Below are 19,160 nucleotides of genomic sequence, written 5' to 3' on the forward strand. Positions count from 1 at the left end.
TTCACATTATTTGGTTATGCTTTACGCAGACAGAAACCGGGAGGCTAGGTGTGCCGAATAGTACAGTGTACAATATGATTCTTTAATGCTAAACCAGTATATTTTATTTAATTTCCAACACCAATTTATTTAAAAAAAAAATCCAACTTAAAATAACAATTATCTATTTTTCATTCAATAATTAAACCGAATAACCATAGTGGAATTTGGTAAGCTGGCATCCATTTCTTTGAAAACACTACTGAAAACCAACATATGTTTTTGTGTGTGTTTGACTTTTTAAAATTAAAATAAAGTTTTAATTTTAACCCCTTAAGGACAATGGGCGGTCCCTAAACCCATTGAAAACAATGCATTTTGAGCCCGTACATGTACGGGCTTTGTCATTAAGGGGTTAATGTTACACTCCATTATATTTAAACATAAAAGTTGTGTAGAACTCATCTTTCATTATTATAGTCTCACATTAGAAAGAAAAATGTCTGTTTATCGCTAATCATTGAATGATACCCTCAAAGTACATTCATGTAAATCATTTTCATTGCACAGTAGAATACTCTATCATGTGTCATATCAAAGCACGCTTTACTGTATCACACTGCAACTTATCACAGAACAAAACAGCCACTCTGTAACAAGACCATGAAAAGAAAGAACAAATTAAAGTCCAACATAAATTAAATAGCAGCGTCATGCTAGATATCATTGGTAATACAAGTTCCCTAAGCAAAGAAAGAGGAGGTGTCTCTAATTTTAATTTGATGACAAGCATTTACAAAAGTGTTGCACTGCATTCAGAAAGTATTGGATCCCCAAGTTCATACTCTGAAGCACCCGTTGTATCATTTACGAAGTTTACCTAGAACACGAAACACCCATTAGTCTTAGTCGGGTTCTGCACTCAGTTGACAAAACAAGCATTCAATATATAAGGCATTTCAGTTTTTGTGAACGTTGTAGACTACCCAATAATTTTACTTGACTGAAACAGGATTGATTTTCTCTTTCTTCACGTACAATAATATATTGAAAAGCAGTAGTAGTGTTTAAAACACAGTACACAATAATTAAATATTTGATTTACGCAACAGGACTCATAAAGGGCTAGCAGTGCAACAAACCTTAAAACTATAGAAATTATGTTGTACAGAAAGGGAGCCCTTTTACATAAAGTCATTGACGATGCAACAAAGAGATCATCATAGATTGTTCAATAAAGCACATTTACTGTAGATTTCGGTTTTGATGGCATCGATGATGCAGCATTCACACAAGTTGCCATTGAGGGTTCACACTCCAACATGCAGCATTTGTGGGTGCGATCATGAGTTTCTCACACTGTTTTGTTACAGTTTAGACACATCCATTCTTCTATCATCTGAAGAAAGTGACCCTTATTTAAGGTATTTCCAGGGTTTCTCTTTTGGCAGGTCGTTGACATTACAAATGTGGGTTTTGGTTTTCAGGGTCATAATGGACAGTGCTTGCTACCAGATAAAAGCCAAAGCAGGACAAACTGAATGCCTATCATGGACCACAGTGAAGGAGTCAGTCCAGAAACCCCACCACAATCACTGTCATCTTCCTGCAGGTAAAGAAAAATAGAAATAAATAACAATAATATTAATAATAAATAAAAATGTTCACTTATGCAAAAAATAATTTTAGAATGGTTCTCTTCTAACGCTTGAGCAAATAGGGTCACAAATGATTTCTTAATCCCTTATTACAATTGTTATATTTTGAAACACAGAAAGAAAGGCTTTATTAGTTTGTTGACTCTGCCCCACACACCATTACATGTACTTATTCCAAACAACAAATGTCCTGGAGGGATATCCCAGTATTTAAAATGCAGCAACCATGAAATTGTTTCAAGCAAGTAGCACATTTACTCAAAATTTCTGATATGAAGGGGTTTTAATTAAATGCATCTGACTACAAAAGATGTAAGGGGCATAAATGTTTTATAGCTACAAATCAACCTTAATGAATTAAAAATTGAGGATAGTTATATCAGGTATTTGACTAGCATTAGTTAATCTATTTTTTTTTCATACAGACTCCAAAGATTGTTAAAGCCATTAGGGGCTGCTTTTCTCTTACTGCAAATGGTGTTTTGGCGTGGGTCTAACCACAATGCCCCAACAATTTTGGTCTTTTACAGCCACAGAAAAGGTTGTTTAGGGGCTGTACATTGTAAGAATTAGGTGTTTTCTCCTCATTGTGTAAATCCTTCTTGGAAACATTTGGACCACGAAGGACAGGCTAAACAATACAATAAACCTCTATTTTATATATGTAGTATGTTTTCTCAAATTTGGGCATTATTTTTTGATTGCAGGCAGGAAACACAATCTCACTTCTTAAAAGCATGCGTGCTTTGAGGGGAACACAAGCAGACATTTTTTTAATTAATTAATTAAAAAAAAAAAAAAAAACAGGAAGCAAATGTGTTAATCCTTTATTAAAACGTAAGAAGTTTCATTATTGCTTAGCTTACCTTCAAAGCAAGGACTTTATTTAGCATGAACCCTAAATTCACATTTTCATGTTCTGGTAGATCTACTTGAGACTTGACTTTGCAAAATACACTATACACTCTAAATATAGTTACACCACAAAGAGAGTTCTAGGAGTTTTTATTTCCTTTTTTAAATTCTCTTTTCCAGGTGGGGTGGTATTCCTTGTTCGGATATATACTGTTTACTCAGCTGCATCTGCCAAATTTGCTGCCTTCTAGCATCAACTGTATTTCTATGTAAACTGTTACTAAACCTGATGTACCCTAGTTACTGTCAGTTTTGTGTCTCTGATGTTTAATACAAAATGTGGTCCAAGAGTCAGCATCACCAGATGATTTCATATGATTATTTATTAAAAGGCAGTAAAATATTGTAATAAGTTCATATATTTTTATTCAGCAATACATTATGTAGCACTGATTGAAATAATGTATCCCTTTTTTAAATCTTTATCTGAAATTTCCATTTACATGAATATCCTCTTCACACACCAAAATGTGAATGAAAGTGTGGAAGAGCATGAGATAGCGAATGAGGGTGAGTGACAACAAATTTAGTTTCCAAATGTAAAAACCTTCCAAATTTCTTTTGAACCGAAAGGGCAGGAAATTTGTTGTCCAAAAACGAATGGACCAAAAACAAAAAACATTCCGAATTAGTTTTGGTCCATTTGAACAAGTCTAAGATTCTGCAGAGTCATGCTGTCCTCTCTGGCTTAAAGTTATGTTCAAGAGAATTAATTTTCCACTAGTATTATTATCCTAAACATACATCAAAACTGTGTAAGGTGTATCTGAAGTCCAAGGAAGAGCAACGAGTGCTAATTTGCATGGCTTCCTCCACAACTACTGGATCTCATCCCTGTTGAACATTATTGGGAACATTTTAAAATAGGGGAAAAAAAACAATGTGACATCTTTTAATTGTCTTTTGGATCCTCTAAAGGAGTGCTAGAATAATGTCAATTGTAAAATTATACACAAAATTGGAGAATTAATACTAGACAGTTAACTGTTGGTCATACAAATATTGTCTTACATCATTAGCAGGAAAATTAAGGGATACCATGTTGATGCTAAATATCATTAAATATTAAGATCTTTTCAAACTTTCCTTTTCTACTAGGTTACTAAAATAGTACACCAAGGAGGAGCAATAGATATCACCTCTCTGGGTTTCAGTATAACATTTGACACTGTGCCTTACAGAGTACTTAAATAAATTAAAATAAATAAATTAAACTGTTTGAATGTTAATGCAACAAATGGATAAGTCAATGATTGAACTCCAGTAAACAGAATGTTATAGTGGGTATTCAGAGGAAAGTCGAGTTACTAGTGGAGTATTAAAAGGATTACTACTTATTCTTTTTAATAATGGTATTATCGATATTAAAAAATATAAAATGTCTAAAAGGTGTAAGGTATGCATTTTCCTTGATAATGCAAAGGTCTGCAACAGGCAGACATCCCTAAAAGGAAGTTACAGTTTATTGAAAGAATGTTAAATACATGGAACAGCATCCCCACAGGAGCAGTAGAACACAGTGGCATTTAAACATTCATAATTATAAGGCTATCCTAAACATAAGACAAAGCCAGGGTAGGACCAAATAAAGTTTAAGTTCTTTATAGCCAGAAAAGGGGCAAATTATAATGCCAGCTTAATTTAAAAAAGTAAAACATACTTTTTTTTTTTACAAAATATTAATGTTGACTGATCAGAATGTATGGCTAACTTTTATTACACACTCCACATATATGTAGCTTTTTCCATCCAAATATAAATAACTTGCAGAAATCGGTATCTAGTAATCAATTCACTAGAGCAAAAGTCATAATCAGATGTCTGATTTGTTACATACAAGACCTGGTTTTCCTGAATGTGGAATCTTTATGTTTATACACAATGGGCAGGTGTGTGTAAGAGCAGTGTAGGTATTTGTGTGTTTGTAAGCTGGTGTGTGTTTGTATATGTGTGTGTATGGACAGGTTTGTGTAAGGACAGTATATGTGTATGGACAGGCTTGTGTAAGGGCAGTGTGTGTGTGATTATGGGCATGTGTGTGTAAGTGCAGTGTATTTGTGTGTTTATGGTCAGGTATTTGTAAAGGCAGTGTGCGGGCAGATGTGTGTAAGGGCAGTGTATTTATTTATGTGTTTATGGTCACAAATTTGTAAGGCCAGTGTATGTGTATATGAGTGTGTGTAAAGGCAGTGTGTGTGGGCAGTTGTGTGTAACAGCAGTGTATGTGTGTTGGTTTATAGGCAGGTATTTGTAAAGGCAGTGTGTATGGGCAGTCGTGTAAGGGCAGTGTATGTGTATATGTGGGTTTATGGGCATGTGTGTAAAGGCAGTGTGTATGTGTATATGTGGTTTTATAGACAGGTGTGTGTAAAGGCAGTGTGTGTGGACAGGTGTGTGTAAGGCCAGTGTATGCATATATGTTTTTGTAAAAGGCAGTGTGTATGGGCAGTCATGTGTAAGGGCAGTGTATGTGTATATGTGTGTTTATGGGCAGGTGTGTGTAAAGGCAGTGTCTAAGCGCAGCGTCATCAAAATAACCTCTGTAACAAAGCTGGGGGGGAATATTCAATTCTTGCCTCAGGCTCAAAAAAGATCTTGCTATGGCTCTGCTCACAACAAACAGGCAGTGCAAGAGCCTGTCACTCTGCCTCTGCAAACTATAAAGAAAAGCTTTCAAGAGTTTTCCTCTTTTTCTCAGGTCTGAAGCAATACCTGAGGAGGAGGAGGAGAAGAACATTTTTGAAACCTTGTCTTTAAAGTGTTATGTTAATCTCATAAAAAGGTATACTTGCATACTGCAATACTCTGGTATTTTGGCATTATATATATATATATATATATACATATATATATATATATATATATATATATATATATATATATATATATATATATATATATATATATATACCCTTGTCAGTGGCATGATTTAGTGGTGGAACTTATTAGTGCCCCCTATATATTGTTCCTAGAGTGGCCACTGGATGGTAGAACAGGTATTTAAAAAGAGTGATACCAGTTAGAGAAGATGCAGCAAAAAAACTTTTATTTAATACTATACAGCCTCTGCTGTCAGAATGGTTTAACCTGCTTTCTTCCTCTCCCTCTAGCTGGTCTCCTCCCCTTCACTCTGGCAGCTACTCCTTCACAGGCACAGAATCCCTGCCTAGGGGATTATTTGCTGCAGACACAAGGTAGTTTATTTCAAACATGTATTGCAGCTAGGGTTAGTTAATGCACCAGCTGTTCTACATTCCCAATGACTCTCAGCCAGTTTGGTATGTTAAGCTTCATTGGGAAAATGAAAACTCAAATGGAGTGCCAAAGGTTAGTTTTTATATCATTATGGATTGGTTGTGCAGCTGCTGCGGAATGCACATCTCATGAATCTCAGTCATCCATTTAGTTGGCTGAACCCCCCCCGAAACAAATCCTGTGGACACCCATGCTGCTAGGTAGCTATAATTATAAAAGCCATATCTATAGTTCTTTTGTATGAATTACTTTAACCCCTTAAGGACAATGGGCGGGCCCTAAACCCATTGAAAACAATGCATTTTGAGCCCGTCCATGTACAGGCTTTGTCATTAAGGGGTATGCTCATGAAAGACTGTAAGCTCACAAGAGCAGGAACCTCTTCTCCTTCTATACTAATATGTCTTAATGTTTGTTAATAAAATAGTCAGTTTTGGGTAGATTTTTTTTAATTTTATTGTCAATTTTTACCCTCTCTCGCTTGTAATAGTGCTTAAAAATTTGATGCAAAAGAAAGCACAGCTTCATTAACAAACAGAAAACTGCATAAGACTGATATAATAAGGTACTTAAGTAGAAAATGAAGAGGGAAAAAAAGAGAAGAACTGACCCTAAACACCATATGAATACTTGCAGTAAAATGACGATAGGAGCAGACATCATGGTTTCGGCACGACTCACTGTGCATAAAGGCTCATCCTATTAATAACAGGCAAAGTAGCGAGTAGAGAAAGGAAACACAAAGTAAAGGCACACAAAATGAGATTTCATGCAGTTGGCAAGCAGTTAGAAGTGAGCATACAAGCACTGACCAAGAAGACGATAATGAAACAAAACCAAAGTAATCCACTAGCACAAGAACAAAGATTTTTCCACCGATTCACACAAAAAAAGCTAAAGATAAGCAAATTGTGCTTTCACACAAATCTATATAAATGTTTCAATTTAAGACTTAGGAATAATACATATGCTAACTACATCATTTTGCAACTTAGTATTGCTTAGCATTCCCCAGAAATATGTTAATATTTACATCATGGCTTTCCTTAAAACAATAGGCTAAGAGGGTGGCCATTCTGTAACTGAGGGCCACAAACTCAAATCAGTGTTTTAGGAGCCAGAATTATAAACCTCTACAAACGTTTTGTCATTGAGAGAGTGTTAGGCATCCTCAGTGTATTTCATTGTACTTCAAACAGAGATATGTGTGTCTATAAGTAAAATATACTCCTCTTCGTCGTAAGTGGACGCTTGCATACAAGCCTTCAGAAAGTGGACCACCAGTTCTTTTAACAGTTGTTAGTTGTTCTAACCTATACCTAGCTAAGTAAGGAATGCTTCACATTTGTATAATAATGTGTGAAAGTATATTTGCCAGAGAAGCAGTTAAATTGTATTTAATATATGTTAATAACGTAATACAATCAAACTATATGATTAACTGAAAGTTATACATAACATGCATCTGGAAGATGAAATGTGTGAAATATTTTTGGACATTCATAATGTTTTTGTTCTTGTAAATCTGGAACATTTAGAACATTCTACATCCAAGTAGAAAGATTGAAATAATTTGCTAAAACAATTATGGAACTGTTACAAGAATAATACAAATAATTTAGACCATTTTCAGCTTTTAGACAGACCCAATTACAATAAATAATACAACTGAACCATTACTTGGTGAAACTTTGTATATCTCTAGTCACTATACGGCTGTAGGAAAGATGTTCTAATATGTCCCTTGGTCCCAAAACTTACCGCAATATCTTGGTCAAAACAAACATCCGGCCCTTTCCTGTATCTTGGTGTCTGAGCTAGCAGGCATGGATCTGGTCCATTAGCTTTTAGCAGCTGTTAAGGAACTCTTACATTATACATTTTAGTAACAAACAGCAGATCTGAAATAAACAAAATAACAGAAATGGTACAGGTCTCACCTCTGTTCCCTTGCACAGAGCTTTTGTATTATGACTACCATTACAATTTATAAAACAGTTCTCCTGCTACCCCCCACTGTACAGAATGTTTACGGGTGACACAAGAAGAATTTAGAACCTTGAGCTTTACCCAAAAAATGTAAGACATGAATCCCTGGAGATTTCATATTCCAATGGTTGTGGTCAAGGTTTTGCAACATTAATTATGGCTTTTTGAATGGCTTCTCAGTCTGTTGAATACATTTACAACATCAAATATGTAAAAAAAAAATGTTCACTATATACAGTAATGGGAGATCATTATTTATACTTGCAAAGCAACCATGATGCTCCTTGCGACATGTATGATAGTATGGTAAGCGCCTTTTAACACAATGATTTTTTTCATTGGTGAAAGCCTAGTGTACAACCTATCAATCCAATATCTTATATGAAGATACGGAATGGTACTTCTTATTTATTGGGACGTATTTCAAATAACAATTTCTATACAAAGGATACAACGCTGCTCTGCTTGTATTAGAGGTTGTTTATCGCAAGCATCGCAAGAACGCAGACTGTCAACTATTATGAATAGCAAATTGGTGTTTATAAGCTTTTCTGCATGATAGATTCTGGAAGAAAAATGAACAGAAGTAAAAAAGTCACACATAACTCTTGGCATAATACTGGAACCGACAATGCTTAAAGGGTTATTTTACATTTCCATCTGACATTTAAACTGTAGGTATTTTAATTGATAGCCTACTTTAAAAATAATTATTTGATCCCCTGTAGATTCCCATCCAGCTCCCACATATTGCTGTATTTTCCTCCCAGTATCTTTACGAGGGAGTCATACAATAAATTCCTACTGAATTCTCTGTCAGGCTGGTGAAGAGTAGGATGGCCCTTGAAACAATGTTAGAATGTGTCTGAAGTCCCAGGGTGTTACAGGTCCCCCAGTTACATGTACTGCAGAGATATGTGTGCTGCCATAAAAAAACCATGTAATGCTACAGGTGAGTAGGAGAAACTCAGATGGTGAAATATAACATGCCTTAATAATGCACAGTTATCACCAAATATGACTGACTGTTTCTGTACCTTGTGCAGTTGACACAGTCTAGATAGCCACTAAAAGATTTATTATCATTTTCAAAAAAGTACTGGGTTTGTTCAGTAATGCAGCTTTGCATTGAGAGGCTGTCTGAAAAGTCATCATCATCAAATTCAGCTGTAAAACAAGACATGTACGTGTTAAAATATTAACATTGTATATGGAGATAATGTGTGTAATATAAGTGGGTCTCTCTTAAGCAGTCGCCTTTGTAAAAAAAAAAAAAAAAAAATACTTTCAATGTTATTTTATGCATTTCGGTGCCAAGTTAAATGTGGCACCACTTCTAACTAGCAAGAGCCAAGTGATTATTACAGATTGTTTCAGGGATACAGTGCAAATCAGCAACAGGTCTTTGGGGGTACCGCAAGAAAGTATTCATTTCCTTAAATTTCAACATGTTTTTGACAATGGCCTTCACTTTAACAGCTGTGTCAGCAAGCATATTATACATAATCCGGAAAATTAAACATTCATCAACAAGAATTGAGAGGACAACCCCTTGGACTAAAAAGGCAGACATTCACAAATACTCACTGCTATCTGAAAGCTGAACAAATGAATACATTGGTTTAACAGACAGATATTTGACCTTAATTTATGACTCCAACACATCTATTGAGATTTGCTAATAGTAACTTAGATTGCAACTTTAAACAGAAGGAGTCTGTTTTAGTGTTCAGACGCCAGGATTGTAAATGCCAATATCTAAATCACTACCTGAGAAGGGGAGGAAATGATTAGTTTGTGGTCCCCTAGAGAAAAGAACTGCCAAAGTAATTTGCAATGAATATCTTCATATGTCATAAATCGTACTTCAAACAAACTATGTCTCCCTCCTTAAGTATCATGGTGAGCGCTAATAATTGTAGAGTGGACTTCTGATGGTAATTGCTTTGTACCAACGTGAAAGTTATTTCCAAATATACAAGTAAAATGCAAAAAAAGTGTCAGAAAAGAGTTTGTCCACTTGACATACGAACTCTTAGTGCACCAATTTGTTCAATAAAATGACTTCTATTAAAGGGTTGAATAGACCCTGCAACTCACTGTTTATTGAATAAACTATTTATGCAATATCTGTATGGGGTGATGATCCTTCATACCGCTAGGGTTTTCCATTGAAATTTATTTTACATTAATAAAGGTTACATCAATTTTTTTTATTGAAAAGAAACATGAATCCAGCAAATTTGTTATAATTAAACAAATATCTCTGGGCATGTTACTCTACTAGGTGAGGATCTGAGTGTGTGCTATGGACACAGGTGGCTCCTATACTGTCAGCGACCGGCTTCTGCAGAGAAGAGTAGGGAGAAGCCAGAATTGAGCATTGGCAGGTTAGTCATTCAGCTTTTTTTGCTCTCACATGCGTACTGTGCAAAACTCTTTTTCGGGTAAAAAAAAGTTTACTGCCACTTTCATGTTTGCTACTACTTTTTATAGCTGTATTTGGATATAGCAAATTACATTTAACACAGTAGATCCGCACTTATGTTGCAATAATGTTTTAAACAAAACCCAGTACAAGTTGTTGGCCATACCTGCTTCTAGGAGCCGAGGGAAAGTAATGCTCCAGAACAACTGCTGCAAAAGAGACCTTCAAAAGAAAGAAAGAAAAACAAACACAAAGTAAATTTCAACTTGCTGCTTCATCATGAAAAACGTACATTGTGTTAGCTAGCAATTGTATTTCAAAGTAGATTTACAACAGTGACAGACCTTCCAAAAGATAAGGAAGCCTGGATTTGCCTTAGAGATGTCTGATCACATGCATTCCATTTTGCAGGTTATCAGGCAGATTACCCAAAATAAACTTGCCTTGTAACAGGGGGCATTGGGTCCAATAATTTACGCTGATATGTGCCACTATGATTTAAAGAGTATCTACTCGTCTGCCTTGGGACAACATAAAATAATTAATTTGACTAAGAGGCTCCAAGGTAAAGAAAGTGCCCTCTGTATGTGTAGATATTTCAGCATGGAATGGATCTGGCTAAATTGGGTACCATGGCTAGTCAATTTTACACACTCTGCTTCAGTTCAAATATAAATTCAAATGTTTACTCATCTGCCAACTTTAGACACTTACCAAGCAGCAGCAGAAGCCCACCAACCGAGATTTAATATATCAGCTATAGTAGGCTGCAAAAGAAATATTTATCAGTAGAATATAGAGTAATGGTGCCGATGTCGTTGCACATTTTCTTGAAAAGTATTTGTAAAAGATGTTACCTACCACAAATACAGAGCGGGGAGCAGCTGTTTTGACTGGTTCATTGTTTGGATTACACCTAGACTGGTAATCATATGATTTATTAAAGGCGTAAACAGAAATATTAACAAGTTTTCTCATCAAACTTGGATCGATCTCTCCAAAAAATCGGCCAACCTAGAACAGAAAACATATTAAGCTTTAATTCTCTTAAAGGATGAATGCAGGACTCATCCCAAGCAATATAAACATGTAGAAAGTCGTTGCGGGATGGTGATATGCAGAAAAAGACAGGATCAGGATCAAAAAAGGTTGTACTATAGACAACATATGGACTGTTCAGACTTCTCCTTAAAGGGACACTCCAGTTTCCCTATGCAGCACCAATGAAGAATGTATATTAAAAGTATAATATGCGTGTCTATGATTGGCAACCAGATCATATTTTGAAAGCTCTATGATTGGCAAAAACAACAAGAGGATGTTCATTTTTGTCTTTTTTTCTACCACTTAATTAACAAGTGATGGATAATCCTTTCTGTTTCCTCCTCGGAGTCCCAAATTTTCACATAACACTATCCTGATATTTCCAGCCAGGTCTTTAAATAAGACTTCATAAATCTTGTGTTAAGCTACAAATATAATGTTAACACATCTGCATGAAGACAAAGGCTTCAGACCAACGTTTGACATTCGTGTTTGTCTGCCAAATCCATGTCAGATTTCAGCATCTGTAACACATTTATCAAGTACAATGTAAAATAAAACTTCCGCTCAGAAGGTGTTTCCAGGCTTTGTAATAACAAGGACATGTAAATGCCCTCTCAATAACGACTTTGTTTCTACTTATTTTCACAATGTGCTTAGGGGGCTGTAGAGTTTTCTTGGCAGATCGGCTGACGTTTTATAATACAAACCGCTCTCCCAGAGAAATGGAATGTAAACTCTAGCACGTAAATACCTGTGCATTGTACTGATCTTGATTTGACATCAGAAGAAATCCACCGTCATCAAGAATTACACAGTCGAGTTGCTGTGGAATAAAAGGTATACATTGGTCTGGAACAGGTTTATAATTTCAACGAATCAGGAACAACTTGTTGCATAAAATCCACATGGAGTAAAATAGGTTTTTATGAGTTCTGAGGATACAAAGGGCTGAATTAAAAGTAATAATGAAGGCAGGGATTTAATATATGCAAACCACTGGATTGTGCCCTTTGAGATACCGTATTAATTATTTTAAAAGATATAAACATGTAATGTATTATGTAAACTTTTTGGAAAGGAATTATGTCATCAACTCTGGCTACCCTAATATAAATATTGCATGGTTCTCATTTTATAATTCCACATTGAGGCTACTCTTATACCATAGGCTATTAATGACCAACTTTTCAAACTTTTGCCCATGAATTTTATGTCCCATTATAGATTTTAGTTATCTTCTTCAAGTGACAATACTTTTTTTCCCATGACTCTCTTAAGTTCCTGCATTTTTTCAACATAATATCACTTGTTCCTCCTTTCACCAAAACTTGATTAGGTGAGTTTATTCAACTGTAAGTGGGAATTAAAAAAAATTGCAATATATAGAGTTACTTTTTTTTACAATTTTTACTGTCTAATAGTATCTTTATTATTGCAAATGAATCACTGGCATTTAAATTTGGCATGTGAATTACATTAATTTCATAGGAAGGAGGTTTTAAAATGTATTAAGACTATTCCACATACCTGTCCTGGTGCAATAACATGTCCTATTATGCCATATAATGTCTACTTGTTCGCATTCAATAACATAAATATCATATCCTGACGTATGTTGTGGCTCATACTGGCCAATCCGGACAATATTGTCATGGCAGATCCCGTCCTTTACCATGTGGGCGCCTGTTTGATGTACACAGATACATATGGCAAAAGTGTAGGAAAAGAACGTGCGGCCAATGGCTTTAAAGGTGCAGGGCTGATTTCAATCCCCGGTTCAGCACTGTGCATATCAACTTAACTGTGTTGACAATCACACTGAAAATTGCAAAAAGCAATTTAGTTTATAATCAAACTTACCGGACTGTTAATTTGGCAGTCACACGCTTCTTTCCTGCACTGGAAATTAAAACATTAGCTTAAAGTTAATAATTGTGGGATAGCAAGCAGTCATATAGGTCTATTATATCAGAAGAAAAGCCTATCAGAGAGGTATGAAGACCAGTATTTGTCAGAAACATTGTCCCAATGAACTAGAACCAACAGACAAAAAAAATAAAAATAAAGGTTTAGCAATAAAAATGTTCAAAACATTTATCAGTTAGAAAGGAATAAAGCTATGGAGCAATATGCTCACAAGTCTAATTAGAATTGCTGGTGTACCATGGTTCTAAGATTATTAACGGTGTCAGCATAAATGGTAGCCATGTTGTGTGGTAGATATTAAGTTGGCCAAGCCTTTCCTCTCTGACTTTAGCCCTGTTCTCAGTTCTTCGTCTTAGACTGAAACTCTGTCCATGTTGAAATATAAATGCACTCCTTACCGGGGGTTTGGTTGTAACTCTGGTAAAATTTTCCAGCCAGCTTTCAAATTCTATTTTTACTCCAACAACTAAAACACAAATAAATCAAGTTAAACATGTGCACTTTCAAAACAACCCATAACCAACTCATTCCTGGAAGGCAATAAAATCTACTTAGTATGCGCCTGCAAATTCTTACCACTATTTAATTAACAAGCACAATAGTATTTGCAGTGTTATGTTAATTAAATTAACCTATAGTATTTTTTTTTGTCTGTGCAAATATTTAGGCAATTTTTTAATGGCAAACTATTGTAAAACTAATATATTTTAATTTATTGACTTTTAGTCTGATAATCCGGTTTAAGTTAACAATGTAAAGGTAGTGTGGTTGCGAAATGCAGAACAAAAAATTGACTGTCCATCGGGTCCATAGCTTATGACTAAGTACAGTTTGTGCGAAACGCGTCAAGCGGTTTAGCCTTTTTTTTGTTCGTGTTTACGTACTGTTGTTCCTTTCGATTTTATTGTCCACGGACGTTTAATAAATGTATTTTTTTGTATACATGCATGGACTCCCTGGTGTGATACTGGTGTCGGCTGGTGCAACTATCCGTTTTTGTGTCACAGCTTGGAACCTGGACCGGGTCCTTTTGGCGTTGCAGCACCCAGCTACGCTTGGATTTGTCATTTGAATTTATATGGGACTGTAGCCTCTTCCTTTGTTTCTTTTTGTCCATCGGGTACACCAGACAACAGGGGGCTGATGCTAGATTTGAGAACCAAGATTGCTAAAGTCAATGAATGCCAACGTATGGCATTTTCAAAGGAAGCATCTGTCACCGATCATGCCAAATGCTCCTCACTGAGGTGTATGCTTTTCTGTACAACTAAACAAAATGTAACTTTGGGTTCTTTTATGAGACAGCAAACCACCTTATTTTTCCCCAAACCTTTTTAATACGTACCAGCAGGTTTAAGTAGTTTACCATCCGTTGTTATTTCGACGGCCTTGCTCACCATTATACCACCTTCGGAGCTACTGACACCAGTTTCTGAGAAGATAAATGTATTTATTTAATGATGCGACAGTTCAAATATTTTACGAGAATTGGAGTTAAATGAGTATTGCAATGGTGGCGGCTGCAAAATGCTACCGTGAAAGAATACTTTGCTGAAGTTACCAGCAGACCTTACTTAGTTTCTAATAAAAATGAGAATGGCATATATATACAGCATATCACTGATACTGTTTCATGAAGGAAATGCGGTCTCTGTCTGGCAACCCCAAAAAGCTTCAGAATTCGTTTCTGTATCATTACAAAAATATTAAAAGATTTGTGTGTGTACCTATTTAATGAGCTAGAATGGAGTCACTAGTAATAACAGGCGGTTGTACCTATACAAAGAATATTAAACATCGGAAAGCATAAATATTATGCCATCTTGTCAAGCTTATTTTATAAACAGCACTCTGTTTGTCACATTAAGTATAACATGATAAAATCAACAAACTTTATTTCCACAAATTTCTGCCATGGTCTAGATAAACAAGTATTTTCTCTGCTTCTAATAATTATTTTGTGGTAAATAATAACTAAGGGAGTGTCAATGGTAACTTACTATTGAAGAAAGGAGCAGTGAAGACATAGTTGTCGTTGTCCAAACTACGTTTGTAGAAACTGTTTTCATATGTTTCAGGCTTTTCGTCCCAGAATTCTCCAGCACTGAAAAAAAAATAATAAAAAAAATAATAATTATAATTATATATATATATATATATATATATATATATATATTTAATAGTGAGATAGCACTAAACACCAGTCTCAACCCCTATTATGCATTGTAGAACATTTGAAGGATTCTAAATAGAAAAACAGAATTGAATGGGTCATAAGGACCATTTAGACCATCCAGACAGGCCATTTTTCCTGACTCAGACCTTAATCACTATTTGGTCTCATCATAGAGTCAGGATAGCCATATGCCTATTCCATGCACGTCTAAATTCACAATTAGATATAAAGATTTGTGAATCTCTCGTTCCCAGACTGCCCTTTTTGTGCCCCTCAGAGTACATTAGCTTTTAGATGAATAAAGCATATTGCATTGTGTAAGGCGGATTTGGAGAATTACCATGGCCTTGCACACAGTGCTTTCTAAAGCCTTGGTGCGCCAGTCATAATGTGAGTGCATTTGTTACTTATTTAAAAAGATACTTTTTACATATTACAGTGCTGACATCTCATCGCCATTATTTTGACAATAGTGATTTCCGTTGACCAAGGCATCTACTATTCACAAAGACTTCTACACATGTGCTGTTTATGCGATTAATACTGATTTTATAACTTTTGTTTATTCACCGAGCGTAGAGTTTTATTTTTGAGTTATTTTAAGTTAAGTATTCCTTGTGCTGACAAAATGTTTTTCAATTATAAGTAGTTTTTCTAAATATTCAGAAAATCCTTTACTAGGTAGACAGAGGTAGATTTAAAAAAAAACCCTTAATACATTCCGTGAGGTTCATTTATCAGTTTAATTAATGAAACATCTGTGCATTTCTGTACAACGTGTTCTTTTAAACTTACCTAAAAATGTATTTGGTACAGATGGTGCTCAGTGATAAATAGAAAGGTTAATACCTAGATGCATTCCGATGAAAACACGTTTATTTTTTTCTTCCCACTACAAATGAGATTGGTACAAGTCCCTAATCCTTTTAGCAGAATATTAACCCTTTACAGTTTTTACACTGATGCATCAAGAATTTGAATTGTTCAGGAAAAATCAAGTTCAGGTGCAAATACAGGTGTCAAGATGATTTTGACATTATCTTTGTTGTCATATTTGCCAAATATAACATTTAGGCAATAGGATAGAAGGAAACAAAGACGTTATAAAGAGGCTCAAGTAGTGATGAGCTAAGTACATGAGCAAAAGGCCCTTTGGGCTGGAATGTTTGAGTAAATAAATCGTCACCTCGGAGTCAGGTTGTGATGGCATAAATCAACAAAGCTATAAATACCCATGTCAGCTGAAGTTTACTAATATCCGGTTTGCTTTTATTGGAATGGGGAGGTTCTCACAGTATACAGACTGGATTAACGTGTCAGGGTTGTTACTTTAAAAAGGAACGATTCATGTCACTTAAAGTTGATTTACACCAAAAGTATCAATGCATTTTCAATATGGTAAAATACTACATCTTTAATGCTGTTTTATATACATATATATATATATATATATATATATATATAGAGTATATACAGTAAGTGGGCCACAAGAAGTAACTTGCTCATGGCCTCAGCAACAATAAAGATGGATTGAGTGTTTTAGGAAAAGAGATGTTCACAAATGTATTAGGGTTGAAATAATGATACGAAAATGGATATAGCCATATTAGGCCAAGAGGAAATAGTCTTTATTACCTTTTATTGAGCCAACTTACAAAATATCTCAGGATGTCACAAGCTTTATATAACTTGTTCTAAGTTGGTTGGAAAAAGATCTAGCAATTAATAATTACTTTTCTTGTAGTTGGTTATAGCAAAAAATATGACTTAACGTAGAAAAAGGAGGACATTCTAGTTGAGGTCCTCCTTGGCAAAAACTATAAACAAGAATGTATAGCAATATATTAAACTACGGCTGATTTTACAGTGTGTGGTTTGTATGTGTTCTCACCAATAAATGGAAGCTTCTAGGAAAGTAAAATCTTGCTGGGTGTTCCATACCAGTGGTGTATATACTCTACAGAGAACTGAAGTGTCATAGCAATAGCTGAAAACTGTCCTCTACTGAGTAAATACCAAGAAAATGTTCCTACAAAGTTAATAGGGAAGAAAAAATATATAAATGGCCATCACTATTCATTGTAATGTCCGTGCCAGTAAACAAAATTGGCCGCTGTGCATTTGCATGGTGAGTTTTACACACTTAGTAGGCATGTTCAGTTTTAGGCTCCAATGAAAGCCAAGCCAGAACCCACTAGAAGTACGTCCTCCCCTGACTGGCAGAAGGTTTTTACAGTCTATTTCCAGTTGCAAAAGGACACCTGTGTTTGCCAATAATTCTTATATAACAGTAAGCTTTTGTTATTCTGAATATAGCCTGTTAAAGACCCCTGTGGATTAAAATGTTGCTGAAGGTAGAATAATACATCCAGTTATACAAAGTATAAATCTTTTCCCGAGATTATTGTTATAAAAGTCTTGTTCTTGTTTTGTTAGCTATATATAAAATGCTATGGCTCTTACCTTTTTGGAAATACTCTTGTAATTCCACCATCTGTTGATACAAATCTAGCAGCTACTCCCTTGCTGTAATAGAGTATATAAATATGTAAATTGTGGAGTAGAGCACATAATGATAATAATAACTGATCAGCAGTTCTGACTTTATTCCTAACTCCTACAGCTATGTCTTTTTACATGCCGGAACATCTTGGCACTATAATATCTTGACACAAATATCCCATGAAAACTCATCCAGACCAAACAGTAATTATTTATTACCAATTATTTATTACCAATCTCTCCAGAACGATACTGGCTCTGGGAAACTTTCATCACGACAGCATGGCATTAAATCAACACCATGCGTATTGGCGTTAACTACCTTTATCTCCCTTTTAATATTCATCCCAAAGTCTCTTTCTGCTTTCCAATTACCTGCGTACACGCTGCTGAAGCTTTGTTGACAGTTTTAAGAAAAGAACCATTGATCAAGAAAATGTCTTCCGTTTGTATCCGTACAGACGTTCAGGACCAACTTAACATTGGTACTAATTGAGCAGAAGCTCAAGGCTCATTGGACCAACAGCAGCCACACTATTTAGTTTTTCTTATTTTTCAAAAGTTTAAATACTGGAAATAGCCTTTGTTCTGTTCTAGACAGCCATATGACAGTCGAGAATACCGCAAGTTAAATATGAAGAAATGTAAAAAAAGCTTGCAGCCATTGCTTCCTACCCCACCTGCCGACACCCTCCACACAAATACATATGGTCAAAAATCTTGTTGTTATATAAAAATATCACAGAAAGCAATGCTAATCTGCTCTGTCTAAATGATATTTAAGAATAATTTTATTGTATTTATTTATTTAACTAATTTTGTTTTAACACATTACTTACGGTGTTTGGGAATTCCAGTGATACTGCACAAGTTCACTTGTAAATCCTGCATCCAGAAGAACTCTATTAATCAAGTCTTTAATACCTAAAGTAGTTAAGAATATCAGATGTTATAGTTTATATATATATATATATATATATATATATATATATATATATATATATATATATATATATATATATATATATATATATATAGTTTTAGTTACTATCACAGTTGTTTAAGACACTTTTTTTTGTATTTGAAAAAAAAGATTCACTAAATTTGCTTTAAAAAGTGAGACTAACAAAACCTGAGCATGATTTATTAAACTTTGCTAATAGCTAACACAATCATCTGTGCCAAAATAGCCAGTCTTTAGAGATTGCTGGAAAATAAAAAAATGATGCATTAGTCTTTGGAAGTAATAAATCATCTCCAATGCAAGCCTATTGTTTATGGGGTA

General features: G+C 35.0%; 1 protein-coding gene across 4 annotated transcripts in view; it reads right to left on the reverse strand.

Annotated features, from left to right (window-relative positions):
- Positions 1-561: 561 nt before the first annotated feature.
- CACNA2D1 (calcium voltage-gated channel auxiliary subunit alpha2delta 1) overlaps positions 562-19,160 on the reverse strand; it is a 247,077-nt gene continuing 228,478 nt past the window's right edge. For 2 of the 4 annotated variants that reach the window (XM_053465052.1, XM_053465051.1), the window contains 14 exons: positions 18,715-18,799; positions 17,837-17,899; positions 15,198-15,301; positions 14,543-14,629; positions 13,596-13,663; positions 13,132-13,170; positions 12,023-12,094; positions 11,086-11,238; positions 10,939-10,991; positions 10,391-10,446; positions 8,834-8,963; positions 8,249-8,361; positions 7,569-7,651; positions 562-1,585 (listed from right to left, as the gene is read on the reverse strand). In XM_053465052.1, coding sequence (XP_053321027.1) covers positions 1,469-1,585; positions 7,569-7,651; positions 8,249-8,361; positions 8,834-8,963; positions 10,391-10,446; positions 10,939-10,991; positions 11,086-11,238; positions 12,023-12,094; positions 13,132-13,170; positions 13,596-13,663; positions 14,543-14,629; positions 15,198-15,301; positions 17,837-17,899; positions 18,715-18,799 — 1,223 coding nt within the window. In that variant the 3' untranslated portion in view covers positions 562-1,468. Of the gene's footprint in view, positions 1,586-6,198; positions 6,507-7,568; positions 7,652-8,248; positions 8,362-8,833; positions 8,964-10,390; positions 10,447-10,938; positions 10,992-11,085; positions 11,239-12,022; positions 12,095-13,131; positions 13,171-13,595; positions 13,664-14,542; positions 14,630-15,197; positions 15,302-17,836; positions 17,900-18,714; positions 18,800-19,160 lie in introns of those variants that run through there. The other 2 variants (XM_053465049.1, XM_053465050.1) reach the window with 1 other exon arrangement.

The sequence above is a fragment of the Spea bombifrons genome, chromosome 4, assembly GCF_027358695.1.
Source record: "Spea bombifrons isolate aSpeBom1 chromosome 4, aSpeBom1.2.pri, whole genome shotgun sequence".
NCBI classification, from domain to species: domain Eukaryota; kingdom Metazoa; phylum Chordata; class Amphibia; order Anura; family Pelobatidae; genus Spea; species Spea bombifrons.